We start from the raw sequence: 24,074 nt of genomic DNA on the forward strand, positions 1-24,074 counted from the left end.
TTATTTTTGTAAATAAAATAAATATCATAAAATAATTTATATTTCTGGAGAAATGAAATATATATTAATGAAATTTAAAATAATATAAGTATTTTACTTAATTAAGCAAAGCACGCTAATTAACCAATATATTTGTTAAAGGAAGTTTATTTTATTTAATTTATTGGGAGACTCAATTGGCTAAAATAATAGGATGGATTAAGATTTAATTCTCCTTAGACACTTGTAATCAAGAGGATTTAAATTCAATCACACTCGTTGCTTACGTTAATAAAAGTACCTATAAAACAATATTTAATTGGAATACAAAATAAATTTATTGATGGCTTATTTGAATAAAATAAAAATAAAATAGGAATTGTTTTTGCATGCACTTGGTTATTTATAATTATTTAATATTTATGGTTTCGTGAAAATTTATGCAGTCGTAATAATTTAATTGTAATATTCTTTAGATATCTCTATATAATTGTTTGAAAATTTAAAAGATTATTTAATAGTTTTATGAAATAAGAGGTAATTTTATTCAAATAATTATTTTAAGCGGATATTAATATTTATATTACTTCATTTCTATAATATTTGTCACATTTGAAAAATAGTTTGTTTCATAATACTTGTCACATTTGTGGTTTCAAAGAGTAATAATTTTTATTTCTATATTTAGTCTTTGTATATGGCCAATCATTATTACTTCAATTTAATAGTTTTCTTGAAAAATTAGTATTAAATTAAGGGTATGTAGTCAATTTATTTAATAATTTATAGTAATTTAGACAAATTTAATATTTTTTTAAGGGATGTAAAATATCAAATGTGACAAGTATTATGCAACAAAAATAGTAATTCAAAAAATTAATTGCTTAATTTACTTTGTAAAAGTCTTTAAAGTGCTGTATTCACAATAAATTATTTAAAATCGTTACAGTATAATTAAAAAAGTTCTTTCACATTTCTATCTTATTTATATGGTTTGAGAAAACACGCATATTATGGATTTAGTTAACAAAAATTATTTTGCTCTTCTTCACCTTTGATAACTCATTAAGATACTAAAAGCCCTTCATTTAATGAATAATTATAAAAATTATTATGAAAAAATAATTATTTATATGTCTAAATTTAAAAATTTTATAAATATTTTGAAATATTTAAAAAAAATAATAAGTAAATAAAATGAGATAGAGTATATATTATTAATTAAATTTAATTATTCTATAAGAGATAAGTTCTGTTCAAACTGGTTACGATCATTGTCATCGCATCATTAATGGCCGCCCACGTCCAGGATTCAGAGTTTCAGACAACCCAACAAAGTAACAAACTCTCCGTTCATGTCCCATAACAGTTACCGCTAAACCCAGACCATTAACCAAAACCACGTGGCGTATTATTATTGAACCAACGAAGCAACCAATTGCCTTTCGCTTGCTTTTCCAACCAACTTTCTACACTTTCCTTCTGTCTTAATTACACCTTCCAAACCGGAATCACAGATCCAAATTCCCTTTATCCTCCTCAAGTATCTTTGACTAACCCAAAATTCTTGCACGATGGGGACGGAGATATCGGAGCCGTTGTTGCATCTCGAGTCCAAGCAAATTGAGGCCGTCGGTTCTGAGAGGGTCCCAGAATGGAAGGATCAGATCACGATCAGAGGGCTATTAGTCAGCGCCTTGTTGGGTACTCTCTTCTGCATCATAACTCACAAGCTCAATCTCACCGTTGGTATCATCCCATCGTTGAACGTCGCTGCTGGTTTGCTCGGCTTCTTCTTCATCCAGTCCTGGGTTGGTTCCTTATCCAGGTTGGGGCTTAATGTTGCTCCGTTCACCAAACAGGAGAATACTGTTATCCAGACCTGCGTCGTCGCTTGCTATGGCCTCGCCTTTAGCGGTAAATTTCCGGCATTGTTTGTTTTAGTAGTAAAGCTTGCGAAGTTTTTTATTGTGATTTTCTTGGAATTCTCAATGACAGGAGGATTTGGGTCTTATTTGCTTGCAATGGATGAGAAAACTTATAAATTGATTGGAGCTGATTACCCTGGTAACAGGGCACAGGATGTTAAGAACCCTGGATTAGCGTGGATGATAGGGTTTTTGTTTGTTGTCAGTTTTTTTGGGCTTTTTAGTCTTGTTCCTCTTCGCAAGGTAATTTTTGTGCAATTAGATTTATGGTTTTTAAGTATTTTGCTTTGTAGTACACATGCTAATATTATTTATTGTTGTAAATGTGAATGAAATGATAGGTTATGGTCATGGATTATAAGCTTACATATCCTAGTGGAACAGCCACGGCAATGTTGATAAATAGCTTCCACACAAACACTGGAGCTGAGCTTGCAGGGTGAGTGCTGTACTGGCTGTATTCACCATTTCATCCTTATTATATAGTTCCTCGTATTTTTTAAATTACTGGAGAATGGTACTGGAAGGAATATATGTGAGCGAGGAATGTTGACACACAGTCGACAGGACTTGTAAAAAAGTGAAACTTTTTTATTTACTGCAATCTGTTGTTTAGTAGTTGACAGTCAGAACAATTTGGGCATCTCAGATTGACAGGAAGGAAGATTTTTTTTTTTTTTTTTTTTTTCTAATTATCATCTTTTTGTCAACTTTTTACAGGAAACAAGTCACTTGTCTCGGAAAGTACTTAAGCATTAGTTTAGCTTGGAGCTGCTTTAAGTGGTTCTTCAGCGGTATCGGAGATTCATGTGGATTTGATAATTTTCCCAGTTTTGGTTTGACATTATTCAAAAACACGTAAGCCTCTAAATGTTTAGTTTCTAAATCAGGGAACTGAGAATTCTGTTTCTAAGCTGCTGTTTGATTCATGCTTTTTTCGTGGTACTAGAGAAACATAATTTTGGAATGAATGAGACTTCATTAGTTTACATTTGTGATTACTTGATTGTAGGTTTATCTTACAGTTTTAAGTTTGTTTTTTTGCCTGATTTGTTTCTTTGAGGATCTCTGTAATAAGGCATATGTGGCATTCTGGATTGTTAATGTAAATGCTGATACTTCATGAACTTATTAGTTTACATGATTCCACTCTTCTTGCAGGTTTTATTTTGATTTCAGCCCAACATATGTTGGATGTGGTCTAATTTGCCCTCATATAGTCAACGTCTCAGTTCTTCTTGGTGCTATCATCTCATGGGGTTTCCTGTGGCCATTCATCTCCCAACATGCTGGGGACTGGTATCCAGCTGACCTGGGCAGTAATGATTTTAAGGGTCTCTATGGATACAAGGTATGGTGCAATGTCAGTATTTTATGGCAATATCTAACTGTAGATTTTGATTCCTCATGCTTCATATATGTCTCCATAGCATACAGTTACTTTAATTGGTCTGCATTTCTGAACTGGATGTGCAGACACAGAATACACTATATTATAAAAAATATTAACAGTGCTGGAGCAGCTTGAGCTGCATACAAACCCACCAAAGTTTATGGAATTTTGGTTTCACCCTTCAAAATTGGCAAACTTCTTAAAATATTATAGATTTCCAATTCTCATCAATTATTGTCCTTATCCTCCCCATTCTTGAAATGTGGTTCTTTGTTGGCATCAGAATGAAATAGTTTATTCTAGTGCATTTCAGCTACTTTTGTAATGCGTTTTTACACCTTGGTGAAATTATCTTTCATTATTTGTGTTCTGAAATTTTTCCCTCAACCATTGGTTTTTTTTGCAGGTCTTTATATCCATTGCCCTTGTACTTGGGGATGGCCTTTATAATTTAATCAAGATAATTGCCATAACTATTAGGGAAATGTGCAATAAAAGCACCAAAGAGGTTCACCTTCCTACTGTCAGGGAGGTGCAAGGTGAGATCTGTTTTGTATTTGTATGAATTGACGGCATGATCTTGTTTTCTGCACTTGTTTCACATCTCTTAGGCATTATATATCTTATACATATTTTTCAACTGCTATTCAGAACTGTTGGAAAAATGGACACATACCTTGTGCATAATTAGGCAGTTATATATCTTATGCATATTTGAAACTGTTAATTTAGCATTAGCCAATCAATTGCAGTTCTACAATTATCTTTAGCATTAACAGTAATCCAAAGGTATTTGAAACTTTTGGAAAAAAACAGATAATTAAGTGAAACTTTGTATCATCATAACATTCTTCAAGTATCATGCTTAATTTGAAATGTCAATCTTGTTTTATAACACAGGCAATTTGGAGGTTATTAGTTTGAATGTTCAAACAACTAGAAGTAACTATGATTATATTTCATGCCTTCAAATAAGGGATTGTCTATTGGAACAAATTAGGTGGTTGTTAATCTCAAGAAACTGACTTTCACTTAATGTTGGGATGTTGTTAATTCAACTGATTCATTCTATTAATAAGCATCAACATGTTTGCTAAATACCTGTTCAACATTTACTTAATGAGAATTGTGGGAGGCTTGTGCAATTATTCCTGTTTCTTGCTTCAATGGAGTGGCACTGCTTTTTCTTTAGATTAATGATTCCTTATGGTCCCTCAGGAGATGGCGAGCCTTCCAAATTGCAGTTGGAAGAGAGAAAACGAGATGAAATATTTATGAAAGACAGGATACCCTCTTGGTTCGCAGTTTCTGGGTATGTGGGACTGGCTGCAATATCAACAGCAACAATTCCAATCATTTTTCCACCCCTCAAGTGGTATTTGGTTCTCAGTTCGTACATTATTGCTCCTGCACTTGCCTTTTGCAACTCCTATGGAACCGGGCTAACAGACTGGAGCTTGGCATCAACTTATGGAAAGATTGGTCTTTTCATCTTTGCTTCCGCAGTTGGAAATAATGGCGGGGTTGTAGCTGGATTGGCAGCTTGTGGGGTGATGATGTCAATTGTCTCCACTGCAGCTGATCTGATGCAGGATTTCAAGACTGGGTACCTCACACTATCATCTGCCAAGTCTATGTTTGTGAGCCAGTTGATAGGCACGGCCATGGGTTGTGTTATAGCCCCATTGACATTTTGGCTGTTTTGGACTGCCTTTGATATCGGAGCACCTGACGGTCCGTACAAAGCGCCATACGCTGTGATATTCCGGGAGATGGCCATATTGGGTGTCCAGGGGTTCTCTGAGCTGCCCAAACATTGCCTGGCCATGTGTTGTGGGTTTTTTGTAGCCGCTTTGGTCATAAATCTTCTAAAGGATGTGACTCCTAAGAAGATCTCACAATTTATTCCTATTCCAATGGCCCTAGCGATCCCATTTTATATTGGAGCTTATTTTGCAGTTGATATGTTTATTGGGACAGTGATATTGTACATTTGGGAGAGAATAAATAGAAAGGATGCAGAAGATTATGCAGGGGCGGTTGCATCGGGTTTAATATGCGGGGATGGGATCTGGACGATACCATCAGCAATACTGTCTATTTTCAGGATCAATCCTCCCATTTGCATGTATTTTGGACCTTCGTCAGCAAGGTAACTGCTAGCTCTAGCTGTATTGTAAAATATGTTTTTTCATTTTATTCTGTATATGTGTTGGTTGATTATTCAGATGTGTCATCCATGGATTTGACGAACTGATAAAAGAAATAGAAGAAAAAGAAATGTAAATAATGTAAGGTTTTACAATATCTTAATGGATGGTGTACAAGTTTATGAATAATTTAGTTTTTCCATGTTCTAATGGCCGAGAACAACTTGAATTTTTTCAATCTTTCTAAATACCTTTAAGGACCAAATTGACCTTTATTCTTATAAGGTTTTACAATTTTTTAATGGATGTCCAAAGATGCAGCTCTATTTTTTATGGTGGACCTGTCAGAACCTTTCTGGGCAACTGAATAGCAAATGTTTGTTTGTGCTCATTTTGTGGACTCTGTTTCTCTCTTCATAATATGCAAACGCAGAAGGAAATGACCATAACCAATTCTTGAAAGTGATTGAACCACTTGCTTTAAATGATTAAGACACGTCTAAGAGAATTGAGACAACACTAACCACTAACTGCTTTTTCTAAGCACTTTTGAACATTTAGGTTGCTTGCTTGAATGCTCAATGCTTCATCTTGAAACATCATTATTTAACATACTTTTCTATTCTAATTCTTAAAATTTGAACAGTTCGCCCTTTGTATTTTATTATAAGACTGATATTCAATTAGAACAGTGAAATCTGGATTACAGAAGTGCTCATAATATTGACTCTGAATTTTTTATTTTATTTTATTGCTCTCTTTTTACCCATACATTGTATTGATATACCATGTTTATATTTATCCTAAATAAAAGAATATGAGTAGCGTAGGGATTACCAATTTCTGTTTAATCATCATTATTGCCTGACCAAAAATGAAATTCCTACATGAATCTTCTGTGTTATATTTATGAAATTTCAGCAAATACTGATTTACTTTTTTTTTTTTTTTTTTTTTACCCTTCATTTGTACAAGTAAATGGGCAAAAAGAAATCAATTGAGGGATGAAAATGCATAAATTAGGGTTTTTTTGACTTTTCAATTTAGAATAACAATGTGGCAAGAAGAAAGAAGAAAAGGACGACACATCTGTGTCTTCAAGTAACTGAAAATCCAAAAATTTAAAGCTAGCAAAATTAGATTCTCTATTGGAAAACGAAATATATATAATTCCCTCAAACTCAAACACCACAACCGCCCCATTCCAGTAATATTTTTTTTTTCTTTTTTTGGCATAGATTGTGACATTTAATTACTCCAATATTAAATTTATTAATCAAAATTTTGATTAGTTAATGATTCTAAACCTTGCACCAATTTCTCTATTCATATGTTACTTCTTATCATATTTGAGAAAATAATTTGTTCTAAAATACTTGTCACGTTTATGATTTCGAGGAGTAATAAATGTTTTTTTTCATATTTGTCCTTTATATATGCCAATAATTATTACTTTAATTTAATGATTTTCTTAGAAAATTAATATTAAATTAAGAGTAATATAGTCAATTAATTCAATAATTTATTGTAATTTAGATAAATTTAATGATTTTATTAAGAAACGTAAAATTTCAAATGTGATAAGTACAATGTAATTGGTATTTATTAATTTTTTTTCTTTCATTTAATCTACTTAAAATTAAAATTAAAATTTGAAGTACATATAATATAGAAAGGGATATGTCATAGCTATAGATGTGACATAAGGATAATAATGGTGAGGTCCATATCTTATCAAAAGAGGCATTCAGTTATAGATTCTGGCTTTATCGGAGCTAGCTAAGCAATTGGTGGGTGTGGCTCTTCTCTGCTATTTAATGTGGTGAGTGGAGAGTGGAGAGTGGAGACCCTTTACCCCTTTTTTGGGTTTCTTCACCATTTTCTTCTCTTTCCTTCTAATCTCTACAGTAACTCCACTATTTTATCATAAAAGACAAAGACAGAAGATTGATTTTTATTTTTTGGGTATATTGAAGCTTTTTATGAATTAGTAACTTTTTTATAGAGATTTCACTCAAAACTTTTAAAGTGGTAACCATCATATTTTATGTTGTGATCTAAATTGCAGTGAAAAAAGACAAAATTTTATTTTACACAATCCATTCTACATCTGTACGAGCTTGTTTTTTTATTCAATAATAAGATACTATTTTTTAAAAAAAAGGATAAAATTATTTCTTTTTTTATTTACAATTCCATCTTTAATTGCAGTTATCGATAGAAAATTAAAGTAAAATTGATAAAAAGATCAAAATAGCTAAGTAATAAATATAATAGCTTTTAATCCATCGTGTAGTTGATGTAAAATATAAGTTATTCTATTCATTTATTATGAGTGATGTGCTCATGTACTATGAATTTTATTAACAATGGAAATTTGTTATTATGATATGAAAGTATATCAAATCCTCTAGTGGAAGGATGACAAAGCATAGTGACATTTCCCTGACATATATAAATATAAAATATATGAATATTAATTTGAAAATAGTCTATATTTAAACTTAGAATTTTCTAAATCGTTGATGTATGAATCAACTGATTTTTTAAAAATTGATAACTAATTTAAAAATAGTATTAAAAAAATAATACTATTAATTTTATATTATTAATAAATAAAACTAAACCTAATGAAATGAGTGTAATTGGTAAGAAGATAAACTCTTATTCTTTATTAACCATGATTCAATTATAAATTAAATATTTAATAGCTATAATTTTATATAAATTGAAGTGTTAAATATTGAAACTAAAGTTAATCATGTGATGATTTAATTGATTTTTTTATTTATACGAGGAGCGACAAATCTCGAATTTGATTGAATTTGATTGGAGTGGACGGTGAAGCTTCGCCAACTACATATTGTCCTTTTCAGGAAAGAAAAAGGAAACTAAAGCTAATGAATTATGAGTTTGTGACTTTTTGTGCATCCCTTGAACTACATTTGTCCGGTGGCTTCTTGTCTCATCATCTCCAATGATGTCTGGGTCCAACCCATCTAATCAAACTATATCCTATCTGCCATTTCTGATGAATCAGCTGTAACTTATTAGCATTTTTGTGTTTTTAGGGCAACACAAAGCTAGTTTATGTTCAAAGTATGTGAGAGAGAGGCTAGAAAAGGGGGATTCATTTGACCAAAGAAATAGAGATGAATCTCTAAGGCATTGGTTTATGTTAAAGCTAATCTGTTATTTATAATTCAAGCGTTGACAATCTCAAAGCAAAATAATACCAGCCAGCGGCAACTGAAAATGCTTCAACAGTTGATGCTAGCGGTGGCTGTAATAAACAGAATCTACCATGACGCTACCAAGAACAGCCCCTCAAAGTGTAGAGAAGCTGTAATAAACAGAAGCTGAGAAGTGGTTAATGGAACCGCCTCTAGGATTTGTAATATGTAGTTTTCCATCCTTTTATATATATATATATATATATATATATATATATATAGTTTTACACGTTGGTATGTTAGAAAGAGAAAATCTGGTTGGTCTTATGAATTAATATAGAATTATCAATGTTAAAAAGACTTTATTTAAATATTATTTTATCAAATGTGGAGGAACATGTAAGAAGAATAATCATTTGATAACACTAGTAGTTTTGAGGTAATAATTCATTAATTTTTAATGATAATTTTGTTGATAATTAATGATAAAAAGAGAGAGAATTATTCTTATTGGATAACTCAATGAAAAAAAAGAAAAGAATAGATTTATATTTAAAAAAATATATAAAGAATAGATAAACTCACTCAAAGTGCAACAAAGAGAAAAAAAAACACAAAATTAAAAATATTAAATATATAACATATAAATATATAGAAAACAAAATAACATAATTGTCTTTATCGTGTTTAGGTGGCAATCTTTTTGTTTCTTCACGTCCCCAAATTTCTTATCACCAATGGAACTGGATCATCGTCATGAAATTATAAGAGAACAAAATATCTATCAATCAGCAAACTGAATCTTTACATCTTTATTCAATGGAAGAAATTATCAGAACTCAGAAGCAACTTTCTTTATCTAACGTTTATTTATGTAAAAAGAAATAGAATTTGCTGTAATATTGATCGAATCTCTGAATTTTGTTTGCTTCATGAAAATAATTTATCTAATTTAAAATATATATATATATATATATATATATATATATATATATATATATATATATATATATATATATTCATAATTTTTTGTAAGAAGATAATCAAATTTATTTTATTATTTGTAATGATTCCCTTGATATGAGCAAAATATAATTCAGTTGAGAAAAGATAAGAGGGATGATGAAAGATAAAGACAAAGGTAGATCCAAGCTTATCTGTAATGGGGAAATAAGTGTTGAATTGAAGAGAGAGGCGAAGAAAAAGGAAGAAAAGAGTTATTTTCCCATTGAAGGTTTGAAAGAGGGACTTCCCTTGTCCCCATCATGGGGAGCACAAATGACTCCTAAAACAATCTCTAACACACACATACCCACTCATCATTTTGGTTTTCTCCACATCAAACCAGACTTCTTAACTTGTACAACGAAAATCAAAATCAAAGTCATTTTCCATTCTTTTTATCATCCTTAAGTTACTTGGTAATCAAGTTGGAGCAAATGTGAAAATTAATATATATGTCTATATAGACCAACTACTTCAATTAATGTGGAATTTTCATGCGATAAATTAATGAAAATGAAAGGAGTGAGTATTAATATTTGGAGTGTGATTTGGATCTTCATAGATTGAAAATTTGTGTCCTTAAATACAAGGACGCGCAAAATTACCGACAGAACTGACTCATTTCGGTTCGGTTCGGCCTGGTGTTTAAGAGAGATTTAGTTGATCGGTTTGTTCGATTTTGAACCGAATTTGTTGTTCGGTTCAATTTGGTTACGCAAATATTGGGTGGTTGGATTTAGAACCGAACTAATTGATTCGATTCGATTGGTTTGATTCATATATAAACTTTGGTTCGGTTCGATTTATTGTAAAGAAATTTCGATTTATATTTTGTGGCTTCAGTTCAGTTCGACCTGGTGCCCAACAGAGATTTGGTTGGTCGGTTTGTTCGATTTTGAACTGAATTTGTTGTTCAGTTCAATTTGTTTACACAAATATTCGCCTGCTGGACTTAGAACCGAACCAAAATAGTAAAAATCGATAAAAATAGACTAAATTGATTGGTTCAATTCGATTGGTTTGATTCATATATAAACTTCAGTCCGATTCAATTTATTATAAAGAAATTTCGATTTATATTTTGTGGCTTCAGTTCAGTTTGATTTGAACCTAACTGACTATTTGCTCTGCCCTACTTAAGTATCATATGGGAGGCAATTAAGTGAATTCATTGAAAATATGACTTAATCGTTTTCTCCGCTCGATTATTATGGTTGTTGAAACTCAATTTATAAGCATTTAAATTAGGTTCTATTTTCAAATAATTCCAGTTGCACATTTTTTTCACATCAATATTACTCTTTTTTCTCCCAAAATATAAATCGTTTAAGGTTGTTGCATAAGAATTGAGGAAACAATTAATTTTCTTAGATTATAATAAATTTGATCAAATTATCATTTATATCAAAACCAATAGTTAATTGTAAAAGTATTTATTGTAACTAATCTAAATAAGAGGAACAGTGGAAAAACATCATTTATTACTCTTTAAAATATACAAAGCGATTTATATTTTGGGACAAAATAATCACCCAAAAATAATTTATATTGTAGGATAGAGGGAGCATATACTACCTCCGTTTCATAATACTTATCATATTTGACAAAATAATTTATTCCAAAATAAATGTCACATTTGTGGTTTCAGGGAGTAATAAATCTCTTTTTTTTTCATGTTTACCTTTTATATATGACCAATAATTATAACTTCAATCTCTTTTCAAACGTGACAAGTATTATGAAACAATAAGAAATATGAATAAAATGAGAAAAAAAATTAATACTCTCTTAAAATCCTAAATGAACATTTAAAATGGAATAAGGTAAAATGTCCTATTAAAGTGGAACGGAGGTAATATTAATATAATTATAAGGCTTAGGTTTAGGATGTTATTTTTCTAAAATTGTATTTGACGGTTATAAAGGATTAATCATAATTATAAGTATTAATCATAATTTATCTAATATATGTAAATAGATGGGATAATGACAATAATACAATGTCTTGGTTGTTTCACTAAAATGGTTACTTGAGGGGAAATGATTGAATTTTTAACCACTTTTATGAGTGATAGCATTATATAAATGTGTATATGTACATATATATATATATAGAGAGAGAGAGAGAGTTAATTTCCTGTATTAGGTATCCTCTTATTATTATTATTATTATTTTTTATTTTTTTTGACATAAGGTATCCTCTTACGTTTCTTTGTAGAAAGGAGGAAAATTATTGGTGGTACAAATCATAGGTACACATGTAGGCACCTCAATAATTCACATTCTTCTTTCTTGTTAGGTTCATATATATAAATTATGATTACATTCCTATATAATATATATATATATATATATATATTATTAATAATAGAGATTAAGACATAACAAATCACTTTCAAGGTAGGATTGAAAATTGGGCATCTTTGTCATAGGAGAAATTCAAGGGAATTGCTGTCCTTTTCTTTATATGTTAATAATAGCCATCCACTTATAAAAGTTGAGATTAATTGCTTTGCCAAGTGTACATTTTCTTTTGCACTATTTCCAATATATAATGCCTATCTTAATTTCTTTGATTTGCATTTACATGTTTTATGTAAAAGTAAGTATACAATCAAAGATCATAAAGAATTAATTCTTGTTGTGCAATTCAAAGTAGTAATTATTTTATGAACCCATCTTCAATTTTTGATCCATCAAAGGTCATAAAATCAAAATCAAACATTATAAAAGTTATAAAATTTTCATAATTGCATGCCTACATGGTATTGAGTTTGAAAAATTAACTTGCAAATAACAATTTGAGTAGTTCTTACTTATAGCTCTAATTCAAACTCAAAAAAGCTCACATTAATCATGACATGAGGATAACTTTTAGAAATGTTATTTTAATTTAATTTAAAGTAAAAGAAATAAGAATGTCATTTCCTAGAGAATCTAAATCCTATATATGCATGCTACATTTGCTAAATTGAACTTGCTGACAATGGTATATTTTCTAAGAACCCTTTTCAAAATGGATTGGACCCACCAAGATCCCATCTCCAATTCAATTCAAAACCTTGCAACACCAAGATTACTATTTCTTCTCATTTATTTATTATTGATTTTTTTAAATTTGATGACCCCATTCTTTTTTTTTTTTTTTTCTTCAATTATATTCCTCCTTCAACTAAATAGTAATAATATCAAGTATGGGCCAAGAGTGGGTTAGAAGCAACCCCACTATGTACTCAAAGGGCATCCAGGTGTCAAAACCACAGGTTGCCACGTGAGCAGTTAAGTTCCTTGGAAGAGATGGCATCATATATTGCTGTTGCAATAATGGCATGCAAGAGAGAGGAAAAGAAATAATGAGCATAACACATGGTAAGAGTGGAAACGTAGAATCTATCCATCAGTGATCTATTTATCCATGGTGTTAATAAGAATATAATAAATAATTCCTTTGAAGTGCTTGTCTGAAATGGTGAAATTGGCAATTCAATCTGAAAACTTTTTAGTCAAACTCTGAACAGCCCCACTCCAGAAAAAAGGCGGTAATCAAAGGTACAAGTATAGACAGTCACAGATATAATCTTGGAGAGAGAGAGAGAGAGAGAGAGAGAGAGGGGGTGAAAAATAGGTGAACCTCTCTAGAGAGTAGAGAGGGGAAGATTAAATTTTTAGTGTTTTTCTTTTTTTTTTTTTTCTTTTTGACAATTGGGAGTGCATTGGGATTTTAATATTATAATTGGTTTTTTTTGTCATCTGAGTCTCTTTCTTGCCAAAAACAGTGAAAACTAAAGAAAGTATAGGACTTTTCAGGTCACCTTCTTCAATCAAAGAGGACCCTTTTTTTTTTTTGGCTTTTTTTTTTTTGAGCTTATTATTTTGCCCATATCTTCCTGTTCATGGATCCCAAGGGCTCAAACTCAAAAAACCAACATGAATTACCTAACTTCTTGACCCACCCTCCTCCTCAAACCCTACAACAACAGCAACAAAATCAGAACCAAAGCCAACAACAACAGCAGGGAAGCATGGGAGAGAACAAACCAGCAGAAATTAAAGATTTCCAGATTGTAATTGCAGATAAAGAAGAGCAAAAAAAGCAGTTGGGACCGAAAAGAAGTTCGAACAAGGATAGACACACAAAGGTAGAAGGAAGAGGGAGGAGGATAAGGATGCCAGCTCTTTGTGCAGCAAGAATCTTTCAATTGACCAGGGAATTGGGCCATAAATCTGATGGAGAGACAATTCAGTGGCTATTACAACAGGCAGAACCATCTATAATTGCTGCGACTGGAACAGGAACAGTTCCTGCATCATTTTTGGCAGCTGCTGGTGGATCAGTTTCACAGCCAGGGACCTCTCTATCAGCTGGGTTGAACCAAAAGATTGATGAATTAGGTGGGTCCAGTAGTAGTAGGACCAGTTGGGCGATGGTAGGTGGCAATTTAGGGAGACCCCATCATGTGGCAACAACAGGATTATGGCCCCCAGTAGGTGGGTTTGGGTTCCAGTCATCATCTACCACTGGTCCAGCAACAACAAATTTGGGGAGTGAAAGTTCTACTAGTTATTTGCAAAAAATTGGGTTTCCTGGTTTTGACTTGCCTGGAAATAATATGGGTCCTATGAGTTTTACCTCAATTTTAGCTGGGAGTAACCAACAGATACCTGGGTTAGAGCTTGGTTTATCACAGGACGGCCATATTGGGGTTTTGAACCCACAAGCTTTGAGTCAGATTTATCAGCAGATGGGGCAGGCTAGAGTTCACCAGCAACAGCAGCAGCAGCAGCACCAACAGCAAAATCCTGCCAAGGATGATTCTCAAGGGTCCGGACAGTGATACTACTAGTTTAGAGGAAGCATTCTTGATGTTGAGAGAAATTGAGTGATTTTTGTAATGGTTTTTGTTTGTATAATTGGTTAAAAAATTGTGAGGGAGAGAAACAAAAGAGAGAGAGAGAGAGAGAGAGAGAGAGATACATAAGAGAATTCAATAGGGACTGGATTTGGTCTTGCCTCTTACTCTCCCTTCCATCACCGAAGTCTCCATATACAGGTGCTTTTGGTTCTTTCTATAGTTCTTGTTTTTTGTTTTTTGGTATGAAATTATTCAGGTTTTAAGTGTTGTAATGGCTCTTTTTGGTATGCAATGTGCAGGTGGAATTGTTGGCAGCCAAATAGTTTGGTTTTGGGCTTAACTTCTTATCTAATTCAGAGAGGTGTGGTTGATTATGGTGTAAGGCATCTTTAATTATTTGTTCTTATCTTGGTCTGGATGAAATGGTTATCAGTTTGTTTGTGAGATTAAAATGGTCATATAGTTGTCCTCCAATTTCCTTCTCGGATCGAAAAAGCTTCTTAATTATCTGGTAGATGTATATATTCTGCAAAGAAGCTATCTTGCTCTGGTAAATGTTCTTTCTAGTCATCATCTTATATTCCTTCAAAAATGTTTTGCCTTTTCTTTTCCTACGCAGCTTCTCAAGGTCTATCTATGTCTCTCTTTATGTCTTGATTTTTTTCTCCTAATTTTGATTTTAGGTTGTATGTTAATTTCACTCCTGATCGTGTTATGTTCTTTTGTTCATTCAAAATAATGGTTATTCCCATAATGTTTGAAATGTACGCAATTTTTGTTTATGCTGGATTTAAAATTGTAAATACGAGCAGTCACTAAGGAGGATTCTCCATATTACCACTGTTTTTATGGCAATGCCCTTGAATCATTTTTCATTGCTACAACTAACTATATATATATATATATATATATATATATATATATATATATATATATATTCTGACAGTACTAACATCATATGGTTCTTTCTATAATTTTTGAAATAGTTATGAGTTCTAATTACTACTAGAATTGAATTGTAGTCTTATCTGTCAACCTTTGGTAGGATCGGCTATTGGTTAATTTTCTCATGGTTTTGATATTTCACGGTTATGATTAGCTTTTCTGCTTCCCTCTTCAGTCTTTACAAACCTCAAATCTTTGATTGTCCTTGTGTCAGTGATGTGAGACTGTGGGTCAAAATCAATTTGCTGCACTGTTGCCTTCCGGTTATTCATAAGATTAGAACCTCTAGAACTAGAACTTGCAACAATACTAGCCTATGGTGAGCTAGCAAATATGAATTAGACTTTCCTAGGAAGATGTTTAATGTAGACTGACTGATTTTTACTCAAAGAAATCAAGTATCTCATTCTGCTAAAGCTTATGGGCCATGATCTTTAAAGCTTTGATCTTGCAAAATCACTTTATTATATATTGCAATCTGAGTGTATATCAATGTTTGCAAATCTCAAGATGTTACCATTGCACATGGTCTGGAGATTGAGATGAAGTGCGTATAGGCACGAGTTCCCTGAATTATGGAAGTCTAGATCTATATGTGCAATATCAGTTGTGATTTATTGGAAGTGTAACATCTTGACCTGGAGTATCAAGAGGAAGCAAACATGAGACTGTACGATATTGTTATATGGAGTATCTTTCCCATGTTAGATGGACTGATAGAGTGATTCTAATGTCAACATTTGAAAATGGATTGGTCACAGGTTCTACTCTGTTTTGAATATCCTCAATTTTCAAGTGGTTATTTCTGTATGATGAGTTTTCTGTTGGCAGTTTTACGACTTACCTATCATACTTTTCCACCATGTTTCTTCTGGTACCAGAATGTTTTCTTTCCACTATAGAAATCAGGAAGGTTTGCATGTGCTTCCCCAAGTTTAATGTATCTGGCATTATATAGATTTATGATCGTTTGTCAATGTAGGATGGACAATCTAGTGGCTCTGTGTTCATATTTGTTTTCTGTTGTACCATTTCGGACCTATTGTCTAGTTGATCTTACTTTAGTTTTCTAGTGTGGGAGCTTACAGGTGAAGTATAATACAGTAATGATTTCTTTATTAGTGAAAATGATTCACCTTCCTGAGAAAAATTATGCCTAACTGACAAAACCAATTAAGTTTTTCTGAAAGGGACTAAAGAGTGAGAACATTGAGAACTGGAAAAGAACATATATGGAAGCTGTACAATGGCTACATTTGTTAAAATGTGTCACAAAGGCTAGATATTTAGTATATATATCTATCAGATTAATATTACTATGAAGCTTACACCTTTTGTATTTTGCATGTTTTGAAATTTGGATCTTAAATTGATGTTCATAGTTTGAGATAATGTTCGTTGTCGACTTTATCCTCTCAATTATTCCTGTGGTTGGCAATGAAATCTATGTCCACATCCATTCTTTTCAATGTTGTCTATTTCTGTTCCTGTTTGCATTAGAACATCATTTCAAGTGTGTCAAGGAGCTTTAACTCAGTAAAAGTGGAGTCATCGTATTATGATTAAATGTTTCATCTCAAGCAACTTACTTGAGGCATTGATGTATTCTTTGCATATGTCATTTTTTGCTTGTTGATTAATCTTAATTTTCAGTTTAAAACCAGCAACGGGTGAGACTGATATTGCTGTTTCTAGAACAGGTTCATGCTGCATAGAAATGAGAATTTGAGAAATATTCTGTGACAGTAGAATTATCTAGCTTAAGTTTAACTAGTCTATTATGGAGAAATGATTTTTATTGGTTTTGATTGTGAATCATACATCAAGTCGACTTTTCCTTTGTACATTCAAATCGTAATTCTTATCAATTATTTTTACTTCTCTTTCTATCGATTAAGATAATTATATGCAACAGGTTGGTTCCACCCAGACAACTACCTTAAGCAATGTTAGAATTATTGGTTAATGATAATCTTTGCTTCTGTGGCCTGTTTGATGTAGAAGTTGTTTTTGACCATAGATGTTATGTTAAACATTTGGTACAAGTTGACATATTTGTTGACCGTCAATAATGTATGGCAGAGATTTAATTTTTGCATCAAGTGCACAAGGACACGATCTAATCAAGTAGTTGAAGGGTCCTTGCACTGAAGCATATTGGCATTTTCAAAATTTATGTCTGCCTAGTGCCTAGCAGAAATTTATCTTTGACATGAAAGGAAATTGTCAGATATGTATGCAAAAACCTCATCATTTCTCTTTTACAAAAGTTGGGTTAATTCCTATTTTGATTTACAAAAAATAAATTGACATTTGACATTGTCTTTGGTCCTTTTTAGTACATGAAATTTCTTGTAGGACTTGCATAATAAGAGAGGGAGGGATCCTTTATTAATGTGACCGTGAGGAAATTAGTGACTGCTGCAATAAATTGTTGGCTATGTTTGCTTTGAGGGATTTTAATGAGAGATTAGAAGAATTTATGGGTTTGATATTTTTTATTTATATATTAGTAACAACACAAAATATCTAAAAACTATAGAGTGGGAAGCTAATCAATCCTTTCGATAGCACATGCGATTTGATAATAGATTGAGATCCAAGTATCAGTTTTTCAATATAAAAAAAATATATATATATTATTACTTTTGGTGATAATATTGGTCATATCCATAAGATTGAAGTGAACATGGAGGGACATAGAAGCACCACTAATTATGAAATATCCAACTATCAAATTAATGTTGACTCCAACCTCAGCTTCCGCTAAAAGAGACTTTTGCAGCTACTCTTCCACCTTCCTCCCATTAACCAAAACCCCACTCCACTTGAAAACCCTTCATCTGAATGTTAATGGAAGACTTCTTTCTATAGGTAATTTTCTTGCCTGAAAGCCTCACAAAAATTATACTCCCTTTGATGCAAAAAGATAGTCAATCTTTTATTTTTGGTTTGTTTAAAATATAGTCCACTTTCTTTTTTTTTACTATATTTAATCTTTGAATTATCTAATATATTCTTATTAAATTTTATCTTATTTTCAATAATTCTCATTAATTCTTACTTATTATTCCAATATTTGTACATTTTTAAGATAGATATAATAGAAAATTTATATGAATAAAATTGTCCTTTAAGTATATTTTTTAATCTGTGTGAAAATAGAGAGTGGACTATCCTTTTAGAACGGAAGGAATATAATTATGTGTAATTAAATTTTATTTGACATCATTGACATGCTCGTGGTTTGTGATTTTTTAGATTTTAGATGTTTTTTTTAGCTTGATATTTGAATTTATGTATGAAAGTCACTTTGAATGGCTGTTGCCTTCAACAAATGGTAAAATAATATTATGTCATTTCCAATTCAAAAACGAATCAAACAGAAGAAAAACTAAGCAGGGAACAATGGGTTTCAAGCTGCAATAATCTAACAAACGGAATACTTTAAAAGGAATCGGAAATGTTCAACGCAAATATCGCATTATAGCCAGTGAGAACGGAAGTAATATCAATTGTACCGTAGAGAAGCATATTGAAGCATGTTCCATGCAATTACTAAATAGAAACGACACGAAGATCCGATCCTTTAAGATGCCTTAAAAACTATGTTGTCAAAAGAATGCAAATGCTCATATACAATCTCAGGATGTACAATCAACAGGCCATTTACTACCACAAAATGTCTGACTGTGGTTCATAGCATATATATTCATCTAGAAAAGTGCGTGTCACAAACCAGAAAACTCAACAGAAAAATGGTATTTGAGAGCTCAAATTTAATGGAGGGCGGTAGGCTAGACAGGGATGCTTTCAAGATTACACTAAAAAACTTAAAATATTTAAAATGGGTGGGAGTAAGCATTTTTGTGGTTTCGTACTTCACTGGTTATGCTTACTTTACGCCATGGCATCCCTGCAACTGAAAAAACGCCCATTCTTGAAAATCTAAGGCTTCTAAAGCTTCCTGACTTCCAGAGGAATTTAGTGGCAAACGCACAGCTATTGAATTCAATATGAGATAAGATACTGTCCTTCAACATTAAATTTGTTACAACTGCTTCTTTTTCTTCTCCAAATAATTGTGGTTGCGTTGGAAGTCCAATATTGCCCGAACCAAGTGCCATAACCCATTTTTCCCATCATGTAGTGATTATTTAATGTTTGTAATTGGGAAATTATCTACCTAGCCTAGGAGATTTTCTATTTATGAACCAATTTCTGGCCATAATGCATCAGGAGAATACAACAGGCAGTTAGTAGACTGCCAAAGTAGGAAGTTGCTAAGACGGGTCTCTCCAGAACTTTGAATAAGAATGTCAGGCTCAGGAGCTACTGCCATATACATGTACTTCTCGATGTCTACCAGTTTTATCATAGAACACTCTCCTTGCATCTTCTCACTCTCTTCAATTGGAGACACCCCATGGCCAATTCTATTTGCCATCAATGCCTGATCTTCATAGGATGTGTGCACTGCATGCATGACCATGCTATGTTCAGTGTCAACCCCTCCAACTCCTCTAATCAAACCACTGCAGGTTGCACTTGTTGTTGTTGCTTGAGATCCATCAACTTCATCTTTCCGGAATTCTTGAAAACCATGTGGTGTGACACCATTCATCTTCTTACAATCGTCTATTTCTTGAATGCCACCATTAGTAGCCTTCCAAAAGCTCAATGGTTGAATTTCCTCCCATTTATTTTTACAAGAATCTTGAACTGCGTGTAAAATCTCATCACGTGAGGTATAAGCTACACAGATTAAAAGGGTACACTTGGTGTATTAGCTGTAGCCATCATAACCTTTTCTGCAGCAATCTGGACATTTTCACTCAAAAGTTTCAAATTACCTTTAAAATATACTCTGATTCCATATTGCTTCGCCATGCTTTCTTCCTTGAGCATCTCGTCAATCTTTTCTAGCATCAGATCCATCAGGTCCTTAACCTCATCTGGCCGCCTCTTAAAATTATCAATGCTAAAGGCATAGATAGTTACATACTTTACTCCCAATTCATAGCAGTACATAAGTATGGATATAAGAGACTCAAATCCAGCCTGATGACCAGCACCTAGTTTCAAGTTCCCCTTCTTAGCATACCTACGATTTCCATCCATTATGAAAGCAAAATGGCTGGGGATGGGTCCCATGGATACAATTTGAAATAAGCATATTCTTAAAAGACCGCCTAAATTTCCAAATAGCTCAGCCACTCTACTACTGGATTTTGTCATTTCATTGAAACCCATATTGCAGGAGCAAAACTAACCTGTTAAAAAAAAGGGAAAAAAGTGGAAAACAGTTAATATTGGAAGAGTCAGTTCCTCTAGATTCAGTTAAGAATTAAGAAATAAGTACCCATTTTAAAGAATCACACTTTAAGGAAGGTTGCGCATTATAGACGACAAGGGCTCATACGTGAGCATATACCAAATATACTGTCATCTATTAACGGTAAAAAATAAAAGCAAGAAAAAATGAGATAGTATCCATGAAACAAATTCTTCAAACAAAACTGCAAACTACAGGGAAGCGTTAAAGTCATGGAGGATTCCAAAACCATAATAAAACAGCTCTAATCTTAGAAAACTTTATATAGAGAATTTCATAATGTTCCTCACTCAAGCCCAGTAGCAACGCACCATTTCCTTTTTCAGTTATCAATGCACCCTAGTCCTCATTTTTTTCTTTAAAGATATCAATCAGCTTGTTACGAATCAAACTGTGAGAATAGACATCTGACCATCTATAATGATGAAAACTGCAAATAAAATTATCTTAGACACTAATTAACAGTACAAAGAAGAAAAATATCATCCACTGTCCTTATCAAAAGGATACTCTCTATGCTTGCTTGCGAATGATTGAGCTTGGCAAGCTTTTCCACTAAAATCTGAGGATTAAATGAACTTGCCATTGATTCTCCCAATAAATGATGCAGAAAGCAGATCTTTAAAACCGCAGAAACCTAAGTAAAAGAAAATAAAGAAAAGAAACGAAAACAACATATAACAAAATTAATCTTGATTGGACGGTCAGCAGAATAAATCAAAATGCAATACATGAAAATAGATCCAGATTAAAATATACCATCAAATCACCTAAAACTAGAATGAATAAAGTTTATTCCAAGGAACATATCATTCCACAGAGCTAAATTCTATAAATAACTTCTTCAAAAAAGCATATTTCTATTTAGCACACTAGAGGTCATTTCCCTCAACCCAGGCGAATGAAATCTCAGAATTTGACGATGCCTAATTCTTTTATAAATTCCGATGTGGATATAGAGCTTATTTAAAAGAAAATTCACAGGTTAAAGTGCTTATAAATAGACTGTAGATATCCAATTTGAAATATAATGAATCATCTCGAGAGAAATAGCAAACTGAAAGCCTGAATCTATGAAGTCAGAAATTTAGAACGTTCATATATTTTAGAAATGCAGCTTTTCTAGGTATAAATTAATTACTTTACGATGATTCCGGTTCCCAAAAAGGGAACTGAGAAAAATCATGTCTATTTCACCTTAGAAAAGATGAAACGTTAACATGTCAAGAACACAAAAGAACCCAAAAATTTACAGAGGGTTAGTTTTAGATTATTAAAGGAAACACGTATATGCATTTAAAATTTCTTACGGTAGCAATGTTTAGATGATAAGAAACACGAAGGGAACGACATGGCGTGTCACAAACTTTAAATGTCATATGGGAAACTAAACTCATCAAATTAAACAAGGACCAAAAGTGCTGCATTTAGCAGAGTGATGAAGAAAAAAAGCTTCAAACTTTAACTATGCATATAAAGAAAAAACTTGCATCTTTCACATTGGACACGATTTAGTCTTCACATTGATATATAAAGTTTGAAATATACTTAATAGTAATGCTACAAATTTGAAATCACTTCAAAAATTATTAAAATGCACAAAGCCCTAAGAGCTAAAATTCTTTACCTCTCCCTGTTTTATTAAGCATTGAAGTTACATAAAAAATTCACTCTCAAGAAATAAAATTTCAAACAAACAAAGCACATAATTACAAAGAAGGCCAACACTTCTTCAAGATACTACTAAATAACCCTTAAAAACCACACAGTTAACCTACCTATGTAATTAAACTGTAAACCAAACAAGACAGCGAAAATTAGAAAAGGAAAAGAAGAAGAAGAAGAAGAAAGGCAGCAACAGCCAAGGGGTCCAAAAAAGAAAATTGATAAGAAGAATGCGGGTGAGAGTTGACGGAGAATCAACGGCGGATAAAAATAGCGCTGTTCCTCCGGCACAAATTTTTCATCGATTGATGACTTGGGGAACTTGCATTAACAGAAAAAGGAACTGGAATTTGCCTTAACCATACGAATTGTACTTTCGCAAATTGGACCGCAAGCTGTCAAAGCTTGGAAGACCAAAAAAGAATTAAAAAAAAATACTGCAAGAAAAAATACGAATTTGCCTCTTTTTCTTTTTTTTCTTCCTCCTTTTATTTTATTTTTTATTAGGACAGTAAGATTAATATTTGTCAAGATAATATTTTTTATTTTTTATTTTTAAGTTTCAAATATTTCGATAGGAGTAAGATAAGGATGTAAATTTCAATATTCAAATTATAATACAATAGTAAATCATAATTTTTTTATATATGTATAGGAATTTTAAATTTTATTTGTATTTTATTAGTTGATTAACAATATCATTAATGATAATTTAGTCTCATCATAATTAAAAAAAATTTTAATTTTATTGGTTGATTAAAATTATATAATAATTTTTAATTAGATTGGCTAATACTATTCAATTAAACATATAAAAGTAGAAAATATAAAAATAGAAAACCAAATATTTTTTTATAACCTGACACTAAAATAAAAGTCAATTATCAAATAAAGTTGAAGATTCAGTTAAAAAACACGAAGTATTGATAGAAAATTATATAAATTTGTTTTATATTAATTTAAATTACTAAAAAAATTTAAAATAGTTCAAATAAAACTATTAATAAAATAATTAAATAATAAATGATAAATTGATATCTATGATTAACTTAACTATGTTAGCTAATTCTTATAATATACAATTCTAAAAAAATAATAAAAATAATTCAATTAAAAGAATTAAAAAATCGGTAATTATTATTTAAATTTATTATTTTACTTCTAATAATTGAATATAGGACGTATGAGTTATATCTTAAGTATAAATAATTTATAAATTATAATATAACTCAATTAGAAATCTTATTAAAATACCAATTTATTGTAGACTACCAATAAAAATGTTCAATACTTATAGAAAAAATACCATAACCATTTTATTTTTCTTTGGCTATAGGATTTTTTATAATATGTCAAAAACTTTTCTTCTTATCATTTTACTTCTTAATTTTAAAGATATTATTTTACTTGGGTTATGATTATTTTTACTTTTCATATCGTTTGGATCATAAAGTTTTATTTTTCCATTCAATTTGTCTACATACATATTATAATATTGAAAGTAAAATATTGACTAAAAAACACCTAATTAATATACTTATTTTTTTATTCAATAATTTAGTATCATTTTTATTATATTATAGAAAAATCAATAAATTATATTTAGAAAAAATAAAAAAAAACGGGTAAGTATAACGAGTTTTAACG

At 31.5% G+C, this 24,074-nt stretch overlaps 3 protein-coding genes across 4 annotated transcripts; 2 read left to right on the forward strand and 1 right to left on the reverse strand.

The window, feature by feature from the left end:
• The first annotated feature begins 1,261 nt into the window (after positions 1-1,261).
• Positions 1,262-5,652, forward strand: YSL6 (YELLOW STRIPE like 6). The gene is made up of 7 exons (XM_012211886.4): positions 1,262-1,896; positions 1,978-2,150; positions 2,249-2,346; positions 2,628-2,765; positions 3,069-3,258; positions 3,707-3,839; positions 4,519-5,652. Exons 1-7 carry the CDS (start codon positions 1,554-1,556, stop codon positions 5,454-5,456), a joined length of 2,013 nt encoding a protein of 670 aa, XP_012067276.1. The 5' UTR covers positions 1,262-1,553; the 3' UTR covers positions 5,457-5,652.
• A 7,571-nt stretch (positions 5,653-13,223) lies between these two features.
• On the forward strand, positions 13,224-15,115 carry TCP20 (TEOSINTE BRANCHED 1, cycloidea, PCF (TCP)-domain family protein 20). The gene is made up of 2 exons (XM_012211887.4): positions 13,224-14,680; positions 14,782-15,115. The coding sequence occupies exon 1, from the start codon at positions 13,523-13,525 to the stop codon at positions 14,462-14,464; it is 942 nt and encodes a 313-aa protein (XP_012067277.1). The 5' UTR covers positions 13,224-13,522; the 3' UTR covers positions 14,465-14,680; positions 14,782-15,115.
• Positions 15,116-19,077: 3,962 nt separating this feature from the next.
• LOC105630161 (dehydrodolichyl diphosphate synthase CPT3) lies at positions 19,078-22,853 on the reverse strand. Of its 2 annotated transcripts, none has more exons than XM_089715891.1 (3): positions 22,541-22,853; positions 20,281-21,399; positions 19,078-20,149 (listed from the first exon to the last, which is right to left on the reverse strand). In XM_089715891.1, exons 2-3 carry the CDS (start codon positions 20,678-20,680, stop codon positions 19,635-19,637), a joined length of 915 nt encoding a protein of 304 aa, XP_089572017.1. In that variant the 5' UTR covers positions 20,681-21,399; positions 22,541-22,853; the 3' UTR covers positions 19,078-19,634. The 2 variants fall into 2 exon arrangements, with proteins under 2 accessions (XP_089572017.1, XP_089572015.1); XM_089715889.1 differs by having other exon boundaries at positions 19,078-20,182.
• Between the last annotated feature and the right edge of the window lie 1,221 nt (positions 22,854-24,074).

The sequence above is a fragment of the Jatropha curcas genome, chromosome 1, assembly GCF_041381405.1.
Source record: "Jatropha curcas cultivar XTBG-Jc1 chromosome 1, XTBG_Jcur_1.0, whole genome shotgun sequence".
Lineage (NCBI taxonomy): Eukaryota > Viridiplantae > Streptophyta > Magnoliopsida > Malpighiales > Euphorbiaceae > Jatropha > Jatropha curcas.

Excerpts from the sequence above, each read along its gene's own strand:
- YSL6 (XM_012211886.4), top strand. The coding sequence starts at position 1,554 with ATGGGGACGGAGATATCGGAGCCGTTGTTGCATCTCGAGTCCAAGCAA. Across the intron at positions 2,151-2,248 it reads GTCTTGTTCCTCTTCGCAAG|GTTATGGTCATGGATTATAA; the intron begins GTAATTTTTGTG and ends ATGAAATGATAG. Across the intron at positions 3,259-3,706 it reads AGGGTCTCTATGGATACAAG|GTCTTTATATCCATTGCCCT; the intron begins GTATGGTGCAAT and ends TTTTTTTTGCAG.
- TCP20 (XM_012211887.4), top strand. The coding sequence starts at position 13,523 with ATGGATCCCAAGGGCTCAAACTCAAAAAACCAACATGAATTACCTAAC.
- LOC105630161 (XM_089715889.1), bottom strand. The coding sequence starts at position 20,680 with ATGGGTTTCAATGAAATGACAAAATCCAGTAGTAGAGTGGCTGAGCTA. Across the intron at positions 20,183-20,280 it reads AATCAGAGTATATTTTAAAG|CTTATACCTCACGTGATGAG; the intron begins GTAATTTGAAAC and ends TAATCTGTGTAG.